The following is a 19,940-nucleotide window of genomic DNA, read 5'->3' as shown; positions in this document are numbered from 1 at the left end:
TCATAGGCTCTCATCCTGCTGGGGGACTTCAACTACCCTGACATCTGATGGAAAAGTAGGACGGTGAGCTGCAGGCAATCTGGGAGATTCCTGGAGTGCATCGAGGATAACTTCTTAAGCCAGGTAATAGACAGCCCTACCAGAGGGGATGCGATACTGAACCTGTTGGTCACCAATGCAAGTGAGCTAATCGGTGATGTCAAGATTGGAAGCAGCCCGCAGTGATCACTCACTGGTGGAGTTTGCAGTCCTGAGAGATATGGGTCAGGTGAAGAGTAAAGTCAGGACCCTGAATTTTAGGAAAGCAAAACTCCAACTGTTCAAGGAGTTAGTCAATAGGATCCCCTGGGAAACTGCCCTCAGGGACAAGGGAGAAGAACAGAGCTGGCAGATCTTTAAGGACACTTTCCACAGAGTGCAAGAGCTCTCAAACCCCAGGTGTGAGAAATTAGGAAAGGAAGGCAAGAGATCAGCATGGATGAGTTGAGACCTGCTGGTCAAACTAAAGAGCAAGAAGGAAATGCACAGGCAGTGGAAGCAGGGACATGTATCCTCGGAAAAGCACAGAGATGCTGACTGGTTGTGTAGGGATGGGGTCAGGAAGGCCAAGGCGCAGCTGGAGCTGAACTTGGCAAGGGATGTACAGAATAATAAGAGGGGCTTCTATAGGTATGTCAGCCAGAAAAGGAAGGTCAAAGGAAGTGTATCCCCCCTCATGAGCAAGATGGAGTGACTGTATCAGTGGACAAGGGAAAAGCTATGGCTGTCATCTAGCTGGAGTTCTGTAAGGCCTTTGACATGGTCGCCCACAACATCCTTCTCTCTAAATTGGAGAGATATGGATTTGATGAGTGGATTGTTGGGTGGATGAGGAACTTGTTGGATGGTCACATCCAGAGGGTAATGGTCAACGGCTCAATATCCAGATGGAGATTGGTGACAAGTGGTGTCCCTCAGGAGTCCATATTTGGACCAGTACTGTTTAATATCTTCATCAATTATATAGACAATGGGATTGAGCACACCCTCAGTAAGTCTGTAGACAACACCAAGCTGTGTGGTGTGGTTGACAAGCCTGAGGGATGGGATGCTATCCAGAGGGACCTGGACAAGCTTGAGAAGTGGGCCCATGTGAACCTCATGAGGTTCAACAAGGTCAAATGCAAGGTGCTGCACATGGGTTGGGGCAATACCCAGTATCAATATAGGCTAGGGGATGAAGAGATTGAAAGCAGCCCTGCAGAGAAGGACTTGGGGGTACTGTTGGATGAAAAGCTGGACATGAGCCAGCAATATGCACTCACGGCCCAGAAAGCCAACTGTATCTTGGGCTGTATCAAAAGAAGCATGACCAGCACCTCGAGTGAGGTGGTTCTGCCCCTCTACTCTGCTCTCACGAGACCCCATCTGGAGTACTGCGGAACACCTCTCCTATGAAGACAGGCTGAGAGAGTTGGGGTTGTTCAAACCTGGAGAAGAGAAGGCTCTGGGAACACCTTATTGCAGCCTTTCAATACTTAAAGGGGACCTATAAGAAAGATGGAAACAAACTTTTTAGCAGGGCCTGTTGCGGTAGGAAAAGGGGTAATGGTTTTAAACTAAAAGAGGGTAGATTTAGACTAGATATAAGGAAGACATTTTTTACAATGAAGGTGGTGAAACACTGGAACAGGTTGCCCAAAGAGGTGGTAAATGTCCCATCCCTGGAAACATTCAAGGTCAGTTTGGATGGGGCACTGAGCAACCTGATCTAGTTGAAGATGTCCTCACTCATTGCAGAGGGGTTGGACTAGATGACCTTTAACAGTTCCTTCTAACCCAACTATTCTATGATTCTATGATTCTAATATATACACCAATAGTATCAATAAAGAAACTTCCAGTATAGAAGTATACATATTTTTAAGACACCCAAATGCTATTTCAGTTAATAAAATTTTTGACTGAAGAGACAACCAGGGAAAATATCTGTATCTATTGGTTCCTTTATCAGCAAGGCCACGGACCAACCTACTCCATCCATGTGAGGCAACATCCATTCCCAAAGTATGAAACAGCTGTTCTATTAAATCATATTGTCCAAGAGTGCGTAAAGCCACCTGCACTCAGACTCACAAACAAGAAAGTTGAACAGAAAATAGGAGAATGAAAAATACATACAGCCAGTTTACGTAGATTGGTCAGCATTTCATTTTGATCTTTAAAGTCAGTTGTATGAATTTTGCTTACAGCTTCCTCTTTCTCAGTAAGCCATGCATCAAAAAGGCACTGAAAGAAAATTGGAGAGAAGAGAATGAAAAGGCTTCAGTCAGGCCTTTCCTAGTGCAATTTTTTGAAGAACATTCCCATTTATAACTGCTAAAAATACTCACCTGCTCTTCTGCAAAGTGCTGCCATTTACGAAGAATATCTTGCAGAAGGACCCATCGGTCTTCTGTCCATCTGCAGATGGCTGCCCACCGGTTTCCAAAGTGCTAGAAAGACAGACACACACAACAGAGCTTTGCATTTGTTTACATTTTTCTTTTAAAACAAGGCAATCTTATTTTTCTATGGCATTAGAAATTTTTGTGAAAACACTTTTATAATTCACTTTTTACAGTCCTAAGCCCTTAAAGTAGGCTGCATGTCACACTGAAATGCATCTTGTCACCATTCGAAATAAAACCAAAATGGAGAGAACAGGAAAAGCAATAGAGCCAAAAAGAGAGAATTTTAATACTAATCTACAAACACAAACATATTTTACTATGATGTCTCTGGTACTACGCTCTCAAAAAAACTCAGTTTCAAAACTTTAACATGCCCAAACCATAACTACTTGAAATGTAATTATGTGGCTCAAAGATGTGATCAAAGCAAAAATGTATCTGGTTCTTAAGTTGCACCGTCAGTGCAGTTGATCTAAGTTCTTATCTGTTTTAAAATATTGCAGTGGGAAAAAAAAAAACCACCACCTTATAAGATAACACACCAGCATCTGAGTGTGTTATCTCACTGAGCTTTACTAGATACTTGTAGCATATACTACTATATATCTTTTAAAATTACACAAACCACTACCTTGTTCTCTCTCCCTTATTTTAGTTGAAATCAAGCATTATTAATTTCCTGCTAGCCTTTATTGAAAAATGCCTGAGACACAGGATGAGACTTAATACTGCTATGACGGTGAGACATGCTTTAAAACTTCTATTGAAACAATTTACAATGATTTATTTACCCCTGAGCATCATATGCAAATTATTCAGCTCCTCCCAAATAAAAAACCCTATAAAATCTGCATGATATTCTATACTACTGCATACTTATTTTTTCATCTACTTCAAAAGCATGTATTGCGAAAATGAAAAATAATTTCTTACTTTTTTCATATTTATTTATTCACTCGATGATCCTTATGGGTCCCTTCCAACTTGAGATATTCTATGATTCTATATTTTTCATTTACATATTTTTATAGGGATTATAATTTAATTTTAGCAAAAATGTAGCATCCAAATAGTGAATTTTTAAAATGAAGGGATTAAAATTCTAACTGTATTTTCTATCAGGAATGAAAGAATTTTATTTTGCACTGCCTGGGAAATGAAAGGTAAAATGTCAGGATGCCATTTGAACTTGTGGCATTACCAATTTTACGTCAAAGTAAAAAGTTAACATATATTATGTTTTTCATTTAGTGAACACGAAAACTGTAACAAATCTTGCAGGCTAAACAGGCAGTTTTTATGCCACTGAGTTATATCATATTAGTTATTGGCTCAATTTCAAAAAATGAAAACTATCTCTAATCAAATAGCATAATAATGCTAATTTAAAAACATGCCAATTCTTAAACAGCTGAAATATTTTACACAGTGATACAGAGAAGTATTCCTTTTCAGTCACATACTGTATAAATACGAAGTAGGTTTTGAGGAAGTTGTTTTGTTTGCCTTTTTTAGGCTTAATATTAGGATCATGGTTTTGATATATATTTGGAATTATGTAATGCATATTTGCTTTCTTTCTTAATTAGATCTAGACAAAAAACTAAGCAATTTTGCAAATCTAAGAATCTGATTTCTTTTCCCATTAAAATCACGCTTGGTGTTAGTGCTTGCTTGCCATAGAACATAATGTGATCAAATATCACCAATTCAAGCAAACACAAAAAAAGTTCAGGTTTTGAATGTGAATATTTCAGAAATCTAATTTCAATATTATCAGAAACAAATACTTGCTGGTGAAACATTTATGTCCTCCACTTATCAGGAAATAATAGAGTACAACGTATTTTACCTATTCTTTTTACCCACTCATCATTAAATAAAATTGCTAAATTGCATGACACAAAACAGTGCAGAAAACTATTCACAGCCAGCTAATCCAAATTTTCTTTTGATTACTTTTTTCCTTTTATAAAAAAATCATGATTTCATAAATGGTATTTATTAAATACTACGTATACCACAATGCGTACTCAATAGCACCTTTTCTGCAAAAATTATCTTTTGACTGATTTCATTGATTTGAAAAAAATAAATTCTTAATATAACAAAATAACAAATTATATTTAGTTTCATTTGTCCTGAATCTGATTTCCAGTTTAGCTCAAGACAGTCTCAGCCTCTCCATCCTCCTTTTTCTCCAAGCCCAGAAGACAACCTAGCAGAACTGCAATATCTAGCACTCGTTCAGTTTTTTATATTCAATTGAACATTTTTTTATGTTGAATGATTTGCTTGATAATTACTAGTTCAAAAATGATAAGCATATCCTTCCTCATAGCTCAGATGCTTCTAATCTGAACCCTGATCTGAGACTCTGTCTTTCCTAGTAGTTCCCACAATTCAGGATAATTATTCTTAGTTAACTACTCAAAAACACTGTACATGATTCAATGAAGTCATCAGAAGTGGCTTCTTGTTATTTTTTAATAAGTTCCAAGCCTAAGTACTTCATTTTCCCTTGTATGTCCTTTCTCGCCACTATCACAGGAGAAAAATCTCTTAATTTCTAAAATTCTATATATATAGATGGTGAGGTGAATCACATTTGGTTGGTTTGGTGCTTGATTTACACTGAAGTTTATGAATACTAATTATGCACTGCCATTTAAAAATATACTTACAGTTTTTACTGAAGGATTCATAAATCATCCCGGAGTTATGCAAAAAAGGTTTTGGTACCTCTGATTACGTTGATGTTTTTAGAAAAATCTTTTCATGACCAGACGTTTCTCCACTGGTAATGCAGGTGTAGATCAGAATATATTACACTGCACAAATTTGACCAATAGTTCGCACCTGCCCAAAATTTTGAATTCTCATACAAGTAAAATACAAGGTCTTTGACAATAAAACACTTTGTTCAAACAACACCTCTAAAAAAGAATGAATGGACTTCCACAGAATCTTCATTTTTCTGAAGAAAATTTAATTTTAAAAGTGTACAACACCATGAGTTATGCAAGCTCTTACATCTCCACCTTGCAAAAGGACTTATATAATGGATATATACTTATCTATACATGCATGGATGCAGAGGAAACTTGGAGTTAGTGCAAACATACTAATCTACAGAAAAAAACCCAAACTATCTATTACTAATTTAACAATAATTATTTAATTATTGTTAAATAATCATTAATCAATTATTTACATGGAATGGATAACATTGTTGAGATAAACTGAAAAATAATACTTAAATGGATTATATTTTTTCTTCTCTTAATCACTTCCCAAATACCGGTTAAAGAATAGAAATATTTCTGTTTCTAAACTCTTTTTAAGGAGAACACACTAAACATTCTCTATTAGACTATGAATCAAACCAAAAATAATTTGAGGTATACCACCCCATACAATGCAGCACCATATTAGATACTTGAAGAAGGAATATCTACAAAGTTCAGCCTGATGTGAGCTATAGTTTCAGTCCTCATTAAATCTACGCTCACACATCTCCTTTTCTACCACTAGCTCCAATTCAGCACCATTCCATATGAATACATACCATATAGAACCACCCACAAATCAAGTAATCACACATACTGAATGACCTGGTCATTGGTATACAACCATCATTTTCCTTGATGTCTATGACAGCAGTAGCAACAGGCACACACACAGGTGTATTGTCACGTATGTTTTGTTACTTCATTTCTCCATATGTGTTAGTATATTGTATTTGATTGCTTAAATTTAAGTTATGCTAATCATAGACTAAGCCTCAAGCTATCTATCTTTATGTCTATGCCACTTTTTACATCAGACTTCTATTATATTGCAATCTTTTGATGTTTTATAAATAAAGCAGTAAATCTCTTATTGATAAAAAGTAACTTATAAAAACCCTTATACTTGAGTAATTTTTAAATATTTCACATTCAAGGAGCTGACTTTTTTTTTAACAGTCCTCACAAAGAAATACAGTTTGCTCTCAACATCAGCAGTAACATCTTCATCAGCTTGCCTTTATCACTGTGATATACCTTGAAAAATATTTTTTGTTTGCTCATCTAGAAAACATCAAAATCTCAGGAGTACAAGATCAAATATCTGGCTTGGCGTTTACTCTAAAAAATACAGTTATAAATACTGTTTTCAGCATATGATTCCAAAGAGCCACAAAACCTACCTTCTTTTTGTCTCAATAGCTTGACAAGACATTTTATTTTAATAAAATAATTAAAATTACTAAGTAACTGCACTGACAAAAGGGTTGATACTGTGACCTGCCTTAAACCTGTTATTTCTCATGAGAGATCATAACAACCATGACATCAAGATATACTGTTTGGTTGAACAGGTTTAATGCACAAAGTTTCAAGTCAGAAATATCATGTCAGGACTGTCTATTTATACAGTAGATATTGACTACTAAATCATATGGTGCTCAACTGTACCTCCTTATTCACATCAAATAGTAGTCGATGCTGTAAATAGCCTGTGTGATGCCCAGAAACTCAGACTGCACCAAGGGCTTTGTTCCCAACAACTGGGAAAACAAGTCTCCAGAGAAACTGACTGAATCCAGATTACAAAGTAAAATGCCTTCCTGCCTCCTTGAAATGCCTCTTTTTACAGCCCTAACTGGAATTTTCAGAGAAATCTGCATGTAAAAGAAACTTTTTTTTTGTATTGAGAGGACTCTGAAAGAATATTATTTATGACTACAAAAAGCAGAAGATAAAATACTCCTAGTCTGTGAAAAGGTCAAAGTAAGGAAACATGAGAACAGGAGAAAATGAGTAAAAACAACACAACTCTCGGGAACACTGGCGTGAATATATAAAAAGTGAAATAATATGCCTCAAGTCTGCAACTAATAGAAGAGGATCTTTTGAAAGACGCCTTTCTAATAAGATAAGGCTATCCAGACCTTAAAGTAATGAGAAATAGTGGAAATAAGTTTTTGTCTATATGCAAAATCAATTTTTAAAAAAGTAAATATTTAGTAGATTCATAGAATTTCTCCCGCGTGGCAATAAGCAGTGTGTGTAGTTCTTTAACATTCCTTACTTATTTTGACATATTTTTACAAGAACTGCTCATACATCATCATCATCAATCAAAGGATAGTACCCGAAATAATATGAATATATAATAGACAGTGTAAATTACACTCTCCGCTCCTTTCCCTCAGCAGGGGAAAAGGCCATCAAGAAGCATTAGATATGTTTAATGCAGATCTCTTTCCAGCACAGACCCTAACCCCTGCAGCCTGGGAAGGGCTCTAATTTGAGCTAGCTCACAAGAGTCCTTAAGGGACCTATTGTCTGCTGGGTATAATTAGAGAAAAAACTCCCTGCCTTCATGGTTTCTGTATGTTATCAGTCATTTCTCTGGCATTAAGATAATTTCCCACACTTTCCTGAGAAACGTGTCAGACTATTGCAACAGGTTTGCTAGTATAGTCCTCTGATTTTGCAGCACTGAATACAGATTTGAGCCTTACTCAGCAGCTGCCTTTTTGGTAAGGCTCTGGATTGAGCGTAGTAGGGTCTAGGAGTTACAGGTCTAAATACTCAGTTCTCAGCAGCAACGTAAATAGATAGAGCCTCACATGTCACACACTGATATGTCAAGTAACCACTGTTATGTAAAAGTGATTTTAATATTCACACTCACCCAGGGTAGCTGTAATCTCTCAGAGTACCTTAGGGCAACAGCTATTTGTAAGAGAAGCATTGTAATTGCGTTTACTTTTATTTTTCCAAGCAAGGTTAACTGTTCTATGGATAATTTGTTTCAGGGGACACTTTTGGCTTCTACACCATTTAACTGTCTCTTAAATACATTTTTTTTTTTTGGCACATGCAATAAATCTTAAAAGCTTCTACATCGTCCATTTGAAGGCAGTCTAGATTTTTGTCATCCTGTTGAGAGTTTTAAAATCTGTAAATGACCTTTTTATGGCTTTTAATATTGTTTTATACAGATGAATGCATAAATATATGCATTATATACATATATATTTATATATATGAAAATATTTCAGGAATCACGATCTCAATGCTTTTCAAAAAGAAAGACATAACTGAACTGCAGTTGCTTGGAAAATGCAGCCTTGACTATTACATAGCAATAACTGTCCACTTTCTTACAAATCTGATCCTGACTAGTATCTCACTCAGGCAGCCTTATTAAGCTCTTTTGTTTGACAGTGCACGCTCTTGTTTTGTTCTGCTTTTAAAAGTCAGACTGGCAGATACATAATTAAGCTTTGAACTTTGCTCCATTGTGCTTTTTGTCAAACGCTCTAATGGTTGTGCCTACCAACACATTGTATCTCCCGTGCTTACATTCAGTTTGCAAGTGACATGAAAAAAATAAAATAAAATAAAAATCCAAACCACCTTTCTGTACACTCAAAAAAGGAGATGCAACATTTTGCTAGGATAGGAGATGGACTGTGGTAACTCAGTTCTCCTGGCCATAAAAGTATGAAAGTTTGCATACCTCCCTAGCACCCTAAACTTTATAGCTTTATATCTGTATTTTGGTTTCTTTAACATCCATAATACTGCTACATATTCTGTGACTTCCAGAGCAATGGGATTATTGAACTTTTCTTTCAGATTCTTCTCTAAGACAGTGTGATTCAAGGGGGGAACTGAACAGCAGCTGGACTGTTCCACGCCACCCCATGCTCTGCTCAGAGCATGCCTGTGCTGCAGGGTACAGTGCCTCAGGAATTGCCTTACTGGCATCTTTCAAGGAATATACTTTCTCAATGACAGTAATAATTGGGCATGCTTTATCCCAGTAACAGGCACCTTCTCCACTAGTACAGTTACAAATGATGTATTTCCACTATGTTCCGTTACACTCATCATTCTTTATGTTTCTTTAATGGACTAAACGTATCACAGTAATGTCTGAATTCTATTTCAAGTTGGATTCCAATATAAGTCAGCCACAGATGTTGCACGGGATATAAATGGTACTTTTGCAATAAGTGTAATAATAGGGTGATGCAACTGTATCGCCTGATGTGCTCTTAATTGTTCAGATACCTTTCTGTAGATGTGAAATTATATTAAATGTCTAATAATCCACCAACCTTTCATTTGCTTTTCACATTATTAAAAAATCTCAGTTGTACATCTTCTAATTCATGAAGTGTAGTAAATATCAAACATCTTCAATAATTTTCCTTTTTTTTTTGTCATACTTTACCATAAGCCTCTTTGCAAGAACCTACTGTATGCCAACATAGAATAATATCGTGGTTGAACCTTTTCCCATTCATTTTTATATTTAATTTCATTTTTCTTCCTCTTCCATTCAAGATATTTTCCTAGTCCAGTTTAGCTTCTGGAACCACGTGCTTGCAAGGGATCTGCATTATTCCACTGAACAGAATACAAGGAGCTGGCAAGAAATGCTGGTATTCAAAAGAAGTGTCACTAACAGGTCGAAGGAGGTGATTCTCCCCTCTTCTCTGCTCTCGTGAGACCCCACCTGGAGTACTGCATACAGCTCTGGGGCCCCCAACATAAGAAAGACATGGAGCTGTTAGAGTGAGTCCAGAGGAGGGCCATGAAGATGATCAGAGGGCTGGAGCACCTCTCCTATGAAGACAGGCTGAGAGAGTTGGGGTTGTTCAGCCTGGAGAAGAGAAGGCTCCGGGGAGACCTTCTAGAAGCCTTCTAGTACCTGAAGGTGGCCTACAGGAAAGCTGGAGAGGGACTTTTTACAAGGGCATGTAGTGATAGGATGAGGGGTAACGGTTTTAAACTGCAAGAGGGTAGATTTAGATTAGCTATTAGGAAGAAATTCTTCCCTGTGAGGGTGGTGAGATACTAGAACAGGTTGCCCAGAGAAGTTGTGGCTGCCCCCTCCCTGGCAGTGTTCAAGGCCATGTTGGATGAGGCTTTGAGCAACCTGATCTAGTGGAAGGTGTCCCAGTCCATGGCAGTAAAAGCAACTTTTTAAAGATGCGAGTGAAATACTAAACTTTCTTATAATAAAAGTGAATATTTGACAAATTTTTAGAACATCTTGGCTGCTAGTTTTGTCACAAATGTATCTCCAATGTGTCATTCTTTTAAGGATACTCAGGTAACTGTATTTAGAAAATAGAATATATGGAAGTTTTTGTCTGTTGATTGTTTAGTCTCTGGGTAAAAATGCAATTTAGAACGGGTTTCTATTGCAAGGATGTTGCTGCTAACTTCTCCCAATCCTAGTACTCTAGGAAGCCTTGTCATAAGAATCCTAAATGATAAACCATTGTAAAAAACATGTATACTGAAGAGGATATAGACTGAAACTGAGAAATGAAACTAAGGACAGACAGAGATGATTCTCTTAATTTCCTGGGAAATGTGTTCATGAGAAACTAATGGGAAAGAAATTATGACTTTCCCACAAAAATCGTTTTAGAAAAAACAGCATGTTCTTAATGTTTTTTGATAACCATTATTTATCTACAAAAATATGATCCTGTACGCATTCACTATTTGGTTTTGCTTATTTTTAAAAAGTCCTATTTCAATTTTGTGGGACCAGCATTGCCATTAAAAGACACACACATTGGGCATTATTTAAAATGAATATGCCTTTAAGCACTTGCCAGTGGATAATGACACTTTATGTTACTGTTACACCAAAATATACCACGTATACCAAAAGTTTCCCATCAGAAGAAAAATCTCCCATTCTGAATAACTCATACTCTGGTGAATTGTGTAGATTCTTACATACAATATCCTCCTCCTTAACTACAACAGAAAATCATGTTACTTCTGTAAAGAGTGATGAAATACAGTTAAGAAATAAAAGACAAACACTTGTCCTTGGACAGATAAAACAGGTTGATACTGAAGGAAACACAAAACAAAAAGCAAGTTGCTCTCAGATATTTGTTTTTTCTCCAAAATACCTGCTTTTTCCATCCATGCAAAAGTCTCATCCTACAGAAATATTTAAGATCATCCTCAGAAATACCTCCTGAGATACACCCAATGCTACTAGTGTTTCTTCTTCAAACTTATTAACACTTAATGTCACTGATGGCTTTTCCTCTGAGAGACAGAAGTTTAGTCATTACCTGAAGCTGCTCTTCCAGTGCAGCAGTAGCTCTGTCTCCACTGTTTTCATCCACCACCACTACCATATGGGTTAGAGAATTCACCTTGACTTGTTCCTGTTCCAAATCTTCTTGAAATGCCTATAATTAAAGCATACCCGTTAGAAAATGTGTTCGAAATTAAGAAAATCCTGTGTATTTGGAGCCCCACTGACTGATTAACATGCACAACTAACCAACTATGAGAACTTTATAATCCTGTTGCTGTCAATACTAAGTAATTTAAACTTAGTTATCTTAGCATATATGCGCTAACATAAGCATATTGGGCAGATTTTCATTCCTTTCACAAAAATAGCTTACTGTTACTCACCCACAAGTCCTAACTCTTGATACAATATTTCAAAAGAAAAATTTGGCTTGAGGAAGCATTTGTTGAGTTGATGCAATTGACTTACAGATATCAGTATAGCATGTATACATACCAATAGCCTGCAAATTCTAAATAGCCACTGGATTAGATTTTGTACTTCATATTAAACATTCTGAAATATTTTAATTTTGCAAAAGATATAAAAATGTTAAAAATGACATCGTTTTTTATTAAACAACCACATACTGTATTCAGTTTGGCACTCCTACAACATTAATAACATGGGATGAAACTGCTCAGGAGAAACTGCTCAGACTCAAGAATAGGAAACACATGCAGCACCCTTGTTTCACTTATTGCAGAAACCAGGAAACAAACTGAGAGAGGCACTTTATGATTTCTGAATGTCTGAAGAAAAACTTTCTTGCTCTTTCTTTGGTATCCAGTTCCAGATGTAAGTTGCAATAAAACTGAGGACAATCTTTTGCTGAGAAACAGTAAACTGCTAAAAGTGAAGAAACTTCTCTCAAATCTGCCAAACTGATATTTGATTAATTCCTAACCTTGCCAAATGTCTACAACTCTTCATGTCTCTCTGACCCTCCCACAATTTCCCAGGCTTTATGTAATAGATCTGATCAATTGTTTCCTCACTCCTCATAGCACACAGAGAAGTGCAATGGGAAGTCTAGATATATTCACTCTTCGGATGATGGTTTACAGAATATTCACTGTACACTTAACCTACATCATAAAAAATAAAAAAAATAAAAAATCTGAGGTACTGTAAAGCACTGTAACACCTTAGTAACATCCTCTTGTTGGGTTTTAGTGTCTCTTCTTACTTTTTTTTTGTCTTCTCACTTGCTGTGAAAGATGGAATCTCTACATTTCTATATTTTTTTAACAAAACCAAAACCAGCCCAGTTCCTGTCAGGCACTAGGGAACTAAGCAGCCAGATCTATTTGCTCCTTCCTTTACTGAGGTGCAGCAAGAGCACAGGTGACAAAGATGGAAAGAGGAGGAGCTAAAGAAGTGTTGGTACTGAAACTTCAAGTCACAGAGAAGGCAATATGAAATTTCTTTTCATAATTTTTGTTACTTATCTCCAGCTTTATATTAGTGTATTAACAATCAAATGTACATTTTTAACTCCCAATAGTTAACCACTGTTTTACATTACTGGGTTCTGTGTTGCATTTCCTAAATGAAACTTGAAAAAAACCACTTATCCCACTCCACTGAAAAAAAACAAGGCATCCAAGACCACATTCTGCCTGACACACACCACCTTTTTAGGTGTCTATAACTAGCTTCAAACCAACAGAAGAATGTGGGAAACACAAAGTCCTGGATTGTGTCCTCAGTACTTCAGCAGAGCGTGTTCTAGTTGTTGGTACATATATAGTATGATAGTCACAGTCTGAAAAATAACATGGCTAACCACATACGCCTTGTCACAACAGAAACCTTGATTGTATTACAGACTATGACGAATTTCACCATAGGAATTTTCCTGCTGCTTTTTCAAGTAGTTAAATTCACTTAGGTATGAAGAACAAGCCCTTGCTGAAGATTAGGTCATGTATTTTAAACCTCTTTGGTAAAACATCTTACTTTTATTTGAAAATTAAAAAAATAAAATATAATGTGGCTGTAGGTAATAGGAAAGGAATTCACAGACTACTTTGTTTTTAAGTCATAAATTCCTTACCCTAACACATTTCAGAGTTTTAATTCGTCCATGCGCATAGCCTTTGAGCCAATGTATTTATAAGAATCCTCCTTTTTCTGACCTTCATGCCTGTGATTACCATTTGCTTCAGAGAGCTAGACTATAAAGCAATTCTTAAGGACTGTGAAGTACACCAAATTGTTAGAGCAATCCCTGGAATTCAGGCTTCTCAACATTTTATGACCCAACACTTGATCAAGGAAGAGGAGGCAGAGCACTCATTGATTGGACCGTATAATACACTTTGCTTCCCCGAGGTTCGATCCCCTTTCAGATGTACGACAATAAATGAATTGCTCTGTAAGCCTACAGCCAGGGCTAAGGTGACTTTTATTTCCTGATTAGTGGGTATCTGAGAGATGGCATGGCAGAACAAAACCAGAGTTAGCAATGCTCTGCAAGTGCAGGAGTGGAAGGCACTTTGGAACTAGGATTCTTGCACACAGTGTGAAATACTTGAGAAGTCAGGGGACTGATGAAACCAGAAAGCTGGGTCATTTTCTAATCCCCAGACAGATTCAATTTGCCCTGAGCTAAAGGGCTGTTCTTTATAATCCAAGTGTCTATTTTTACCATTAAATTCACTGGCAACAATCGTTTGTATACAGGAGCTTGTTGAAACAGGAATTTACTGAGGGCAGCCTCAAGACTAGAGCACTCTCTGCTCAAATAATTTAAATTGACGTTTCTAACAAGTTCTCCTGAGCTTCTAGAGACAGCAAATTTTGAGAAACTTAAAATTTAAGATGAACATAGATGTTGATGCATGGGGATAGAAACAACAGAAACTCATAAAACTCCACAGTTCTTTTAATTCCTATCTATCAGATAACAACTTATGTGACTCTGACATAATCTACTTCAAAATGAATAAAAATACCTACTCAGGATATCTGAGTACCCAAAGACAAATCCACCCGCAATATTTGAACAGTTAGGAAGTGTCTCATTTCACCTTTGCAATTAATTTAAAATACTGAAAAATCCTAACACTTAAAATTTTCCATAGTTTCTGACACTTTTACAAAAAATAAATAGGCTCAGCCTTCCAGAAAAAGTACAAATACCTAAGCAGCTAGACATTTTAGAAAGTTAATGAAAACTGACTAACTATAAATTGTGTAATAATAATGTGGAATAATAAAATCAGTTCAATTAAAAGCACATTTTTGGTTAATTATAAAATTTCTAATAAAGTATTCTGCTTAGACTGTTCAATAGTCCTCAGATTTTTTATTGAAAAGGCAGCTTTCTCCCTTTATAAATTTATAAAGAAGGGATACGTGCAACAGCAGACAAAATACATAAAATACTGCTGCAAAGACCAATAGTTCTTTACTGAAATGTTTGAATGTTAGTCCAAAATATAATGATTATGCCAGATTTCTTACCAGAACTGTGTGCCTTGCTAATGACATAAAATCTTCTAGAGTTCACCTCTATTACAGTCCAATCAGAACTATCAAGATATTAAACTCATCTACTACTGAACTCAGTAGCATGCTGGGAAGAATGTTGTGTGCTTTCTCTGGTCTCAGTGACAGGTGACATTCCCAATATACATTACTGAATGATTTTTTTTTTTTTTTTTGTTATAGGACCCAGTAGGGAAACTCAAGTGTTTTAGTCACAAGAACTCAAGACCAATATTTTGAGACATCATTTAGAAAAAAGTAGAATAAAAGAAATCAGATGTATGGAAGTTACAAGTCAAATTAGGATAAATAACATGAAATAAACAGAGTGAAAATTAGTTACTAGTGAACAGATAAAGAGGGAAAGTCATAATGATAAAGGTAAAGAGGACAGGGAGACAGGATGACAACAAACCAAATCTATCATCTTTGCTGAAGTCTATTTAATTTGAAACAATCTTTGCCTTTTGTATCTTCTAACTTCTGCTTCCACCCATCAATTTCTACAACACTGTTTCTGAGATGTCCAGAGTCATGTGAGACTAAGAAAAATTATGGGGGGTGTTGGTTTTTGCTCTTTTGTTTACTTATTAAATAATGAAGCAATAACTGTGCTATGAAAATTCCATTGTTTTAACCCTTGTTATAGAAGACAGTTTTGCTGCATACAATATATAATAAAATTATCTGAAACTTCCACATCATACGTGAAAGAATGGGAAACATCTTGTTCTTTGACTTATGAATAAGACAAAATATACACAAATAGAATTTTAATTGAAGTTAAAACCAAAACTTTTTCTTTCCACCTTATTAGCTAAATTGTCTCTTGTACAGAAAATAGATTTGAAAAGTAAGACACATAAATAAACAATGTTGACTACCTCATCACACCAAAAATGAAGAACGAGTATGTGGGAGAGAGAGATTTCTGCATGCCTTCACTCAGAACATTCAAATACAAGCTAAATACCCGTTTTTCTCAATATTAGAAAGCAACAGCATAAAGAGATTGCATAAATAGTAGGATTACATTTTATGTTAGTATTCTAATACAAAATGCACAGAAATAGGAACAAAGTTATTCAAGTCGTTACTCATGTATTCAAAGTCTTTCAGGTTTCCTTCTCTAACTACCATTTCATAATTACCTGCTGTCTTTTTTTAAAAAGAAAATTTAATGTCAGAATCTATGCTTAGCTAGCAAACTCGCATGCTGAAATGCATTGTCTCCTCACAGGGCAAGCATGGATAGCACAAATAGCAGCAGCAGGCATATAATTTGTATTCTCTTCAGTAGCACACCTTAATCAGAATGAAGAAAAAAATCACCTTTAACACAGAAGTGGATCATGTAGTCTTTTACAGCTTTTGACCTCTTTACAAAAAAAACTGTAAAAGCTGGTTTAGGTTTGAATTGGTTTTCTGGGATGATCAGCTCTCTAGAACCTGGACTAGCTCTGACGCAGGCCATCAAGCATCAGATGTTAAAATCTCTCAAGATACTATGGAACTGAACTTCTTTGAACAACTGATGTAGAAACATTAACAGGTTATCACAGTAAATCTCCATGTCCTCACAAATCATCTGTTTTCTATAGTTTTCTGTGTCTCCCTTTCATCATCACCATGTATCACAGATACGTACATAAATATATTTTAAAATTTAAATTAACATGAAGTACAGACAATTTAATCCAGTAAACGAAACAAAGCTATTCCACAAATTATACAGTCTCTCTTTTTAATTCTTAATTCTTCTGATTAAAGAATTACCTGCATGGAATGTGGAAAAAATTTGGCCAAATTCTCTCTTACACTCCATTTCTTAGCTTGTTATTTTTCATTAACTAAATACATTACTAAAAAGTATTTGATAGAGTTAGAAATTAAAACATATTTTATAGTGCTGTAAAGTTACATATTCAGAGTCCCAGCAGTCCTAACAAGATTATGCAGTCTAATTATGACTACTGCATCATTGCTACTACAGCAAGCAAGGAAAAAAAAATGCAACATGCAAAAAGAAGAAAGCACAGGTATTAAAAAATCTCATATATTCTTATTGTACTGTGTAATGAAAAGATGTTACAGTTGCCTTGCATATTCTAGTATATTGTTTATACAGAAAAAGGAAGTAATTTATTTTTTTGTATCAGGATAAAAGTCAGTGATAAAAGTCAGTGTATCAGGATAAAAGTCAGTGATAAAACAACTCTACAAAAGCTTGTTAATTGCACAAAACAATCAATATTAAACCAAGATTCCATGTTACTTTGCTATGTTCTAATGGCAGAAGTAGTGCTTTTAAAATATCAAAATCTCAAATTGTTTTTTGTGCCTTTGGAAGCATACCATAGCATACCTTATGCTCTTCTACTTGACACTTTAGGTCCTCTAGATCTGGACCTATGGGCTCCAAATCGATTTTCTTTGTCCTTTCCTCTGTTTTTGTCAGCCAGTCAGCTAACTGGGCTAGCTGCTGATTCTGCAGATCCATTAAGACTTTATGCAAACTGTAAACCAAAGAAATAATAATTTCAGCTTATACATGAAAGAAAACAACAGGCAGAAATATCTGCCCTGTATACTCTTAACTGAATTTCATGAGGCTACATCTCAAGCCAGAATAAAAAAAAATATATACTTTCAAACAGGTAACTGAAAATTTGTTGAGAGAGTTATGAATTAGGCAAACTGTTTTGAAACTTTTGTTTTTAGAACCTGAGTACTGCATATAATAGACTGCCTGTTAAAGTTTTGATCTCCAGCTGCATTTCTGTTAGAGCTGTTTAGAAGTTCAAAATTTCTACTATCTGGTTTCTTAAAGCTTGTATTGTCTACTACAAGTACTTTGAAAAGTGCTCAGACAGCTGTACTTACCAGGCTCTCTCAAATTTAGGGTATTAAACAGAAGAGAAGAGATTATTGAATTTTCAGTTATTCAATGGAGAATACTATTTGATATTTGTATATTTATATATTTAAAAGAAAGTACTGTATGCACAGTATTAACCAATATTGTAAAAAGAAATCTCTAACTTCCCAGTCCTATTTGATGCTTTCTTTGTATGTATCTCAGCTAATTCATACTCCCTTCTTAGATACTATTCCTCAGTTCATAGGTAATCCTTGGGATCACCTATAAATTTAAGAATGCAAAATACTCTGAATCCTGTGTATATACTAACTGTCACGTTTTACACTCGAGGGCAGTGTACAACATTCAACAACGACAAATGTAAAGTCCCACACCTGGAAAGGAAGAACCCCTAGACTGATACAGGCTGGGGACTGACTGGCCAATAGAATTCCAGCACTAAATCTAACTGAATCTCCATCACTCTGCTCTTGTCTTTCTGTCCCTGAAATGGGTTTTGTTTTAAAAAGAAAAGTGTGTTAGACGAAAGTCTTTCTAAAAATAAACATGTTTAAACAAATAATAAATTTAGTATTGGTGAATCTTTGTTAAATAAGGATACATTTTTTTATCAAACAGAGGTTTAACCAGATAACACAAACACATAGACTTCAAATACCCCAAAGGTAACAGGCAATAAGAATGAATTAGATATTTTCAAACACGGGTGCAAAAAGAATTATTCAAAAATTCCTAGGACTTGCGTTGTTTAATCATAAAAACTTAGCTGTTACAAAAAGAAGCTGTTTGTACTTTTTTTTTCCCTGAGGGCAGCCAACAACGCTAATCATTTATCTCAGGATTATCACTTGCATCTAGATAGATTTAAAAAAAAAACAAACAAAATTGGCTGAGGATTACTGAAACAGAAATAATCAAGTGGTATCAGTAACCACAGGAAGACAAGCCAAAACAGAGTCTCTTGAAACAGGAGCAGTAATGGAGAGAAAATGTGAAAGGCAGTCTGGAAAACAAAGACAGAGCACAAGCAGTGACCAAAGGAATCCTGAGGAATACATAGACATGAAGCATATCTTCTAGTGCAGAGCAGCAGATACAGAAAAGGGAAGAAACTGCAGGCAAACACCAAGATGAGCTAACTTTATGGAAATAAAGACTTGCAAACAAATTTTAAAAAATTAAAATTAGTCTTGAAATAAGGTTTTAGTTACACCTTTTTCTTGAATGGTACCTCTCTGGTCCCAGATGGCACTGTGATATTATCAGGTGTTAGACCTGGAGCTCTGTGAAGCTATGCTACCTTCTAGAAACAGTAATAATTTTTAAAGTCTCCAGTCAGTATCTCTTGGAAGGAAAGGACCAAAGAAAACAAATCACAGGAACAACTATAAGCAGGAACTGAAACTTCAAGAGAACTTGAGACACTGAAGAAAAAAAATGGTTCCAAGAAATGGGAAGGGCTCCATTAATCCAAATCTCTAAACAGTAGATATCAAACAGTAATGTTTTTCTGTATTATCTCTCTTGATATTTATTTTTTTCTAAGAACAGAGTGTCATGGATCTTCATGATGTACTACAATTTCAGGTTTTTTTACTGGAAACCCTGTGTTAATTATCGATCAAAATGACCAGAAGATACATGTAGTGTCTTTTCCACTCTAATCTCTCTCTCTCTTCATGGGTAGAGTGCAGGAAGCTGATACGTTGCTTTATTGTAATTCATGGTTCACAGGGGATTAGCTATCTCAGATCTAAGTCAGTCCTTCTTGACTTTCAAGTATGCATTGTGTTGTCTTACTTTATGTTCTAAACCAAGGTATTCTAAATATTAAATACAATGCTTCATCCTAGAGATAATTTTTATAGTGGTAAGTGAAATAAATGGTATAGAAAACCTGCTAAAGTAAAGAGAATTTGATTTAAAAAAAACAAGGTATGAAGAAATAAATACTTATTATATAGAATATTGATATTCCAAAACAAGGAGCATAAACTTGAAAATTAAATAAA

The 19,940-nt window shown here is 35.6% G+C and overlaps 1 protein-coding gene across 1 annotated transcript in view; it reads right to left on the bottom strand.

Annotated features, from left to right (window-relative positions):
- The window catches only part of DMD (dystrophin), a 1,374,504-nt gene that overhangs the window by 844,237 nt on the left and 510,327 nt on the right, over window positions 1-19,940 (bottom strand). The window contains 4 exon segments of the mRNA XM_068422827.1: window positions 2,161-2,268; window positions 2,373-2,474; window positions 11,545-11,664; window positions 17,413-17,563. Coding sequence (XP_068278928.1) covers window positions 2,161-2,268; window positions 2,373-2,474; window positions 11,545-11,664; window positions 17,413-17,563 — 481 coding nt within the window.

This window comes from Nyctibius grandis, chromosome 2, assembly GCF_013368605.1.
Source record: "Nyctibius grandis isolate bNycGra1 chromosome 2, bNycGra1.pri, whole genome shotgun sequence".
In the NCBI taxonomy this organism is placed as follows: domain Eukaryota; kingdom Metazoa; phylum Chordata; class Aves; order Nyctibiiformes; family Nyctibiidae; genus Nyctibius; species Nyctibius grandis.
Note: the sequence above shows the minus strand (reverse complement) of the source record. Positions and strands in the feature narration are given on the sequence as shown.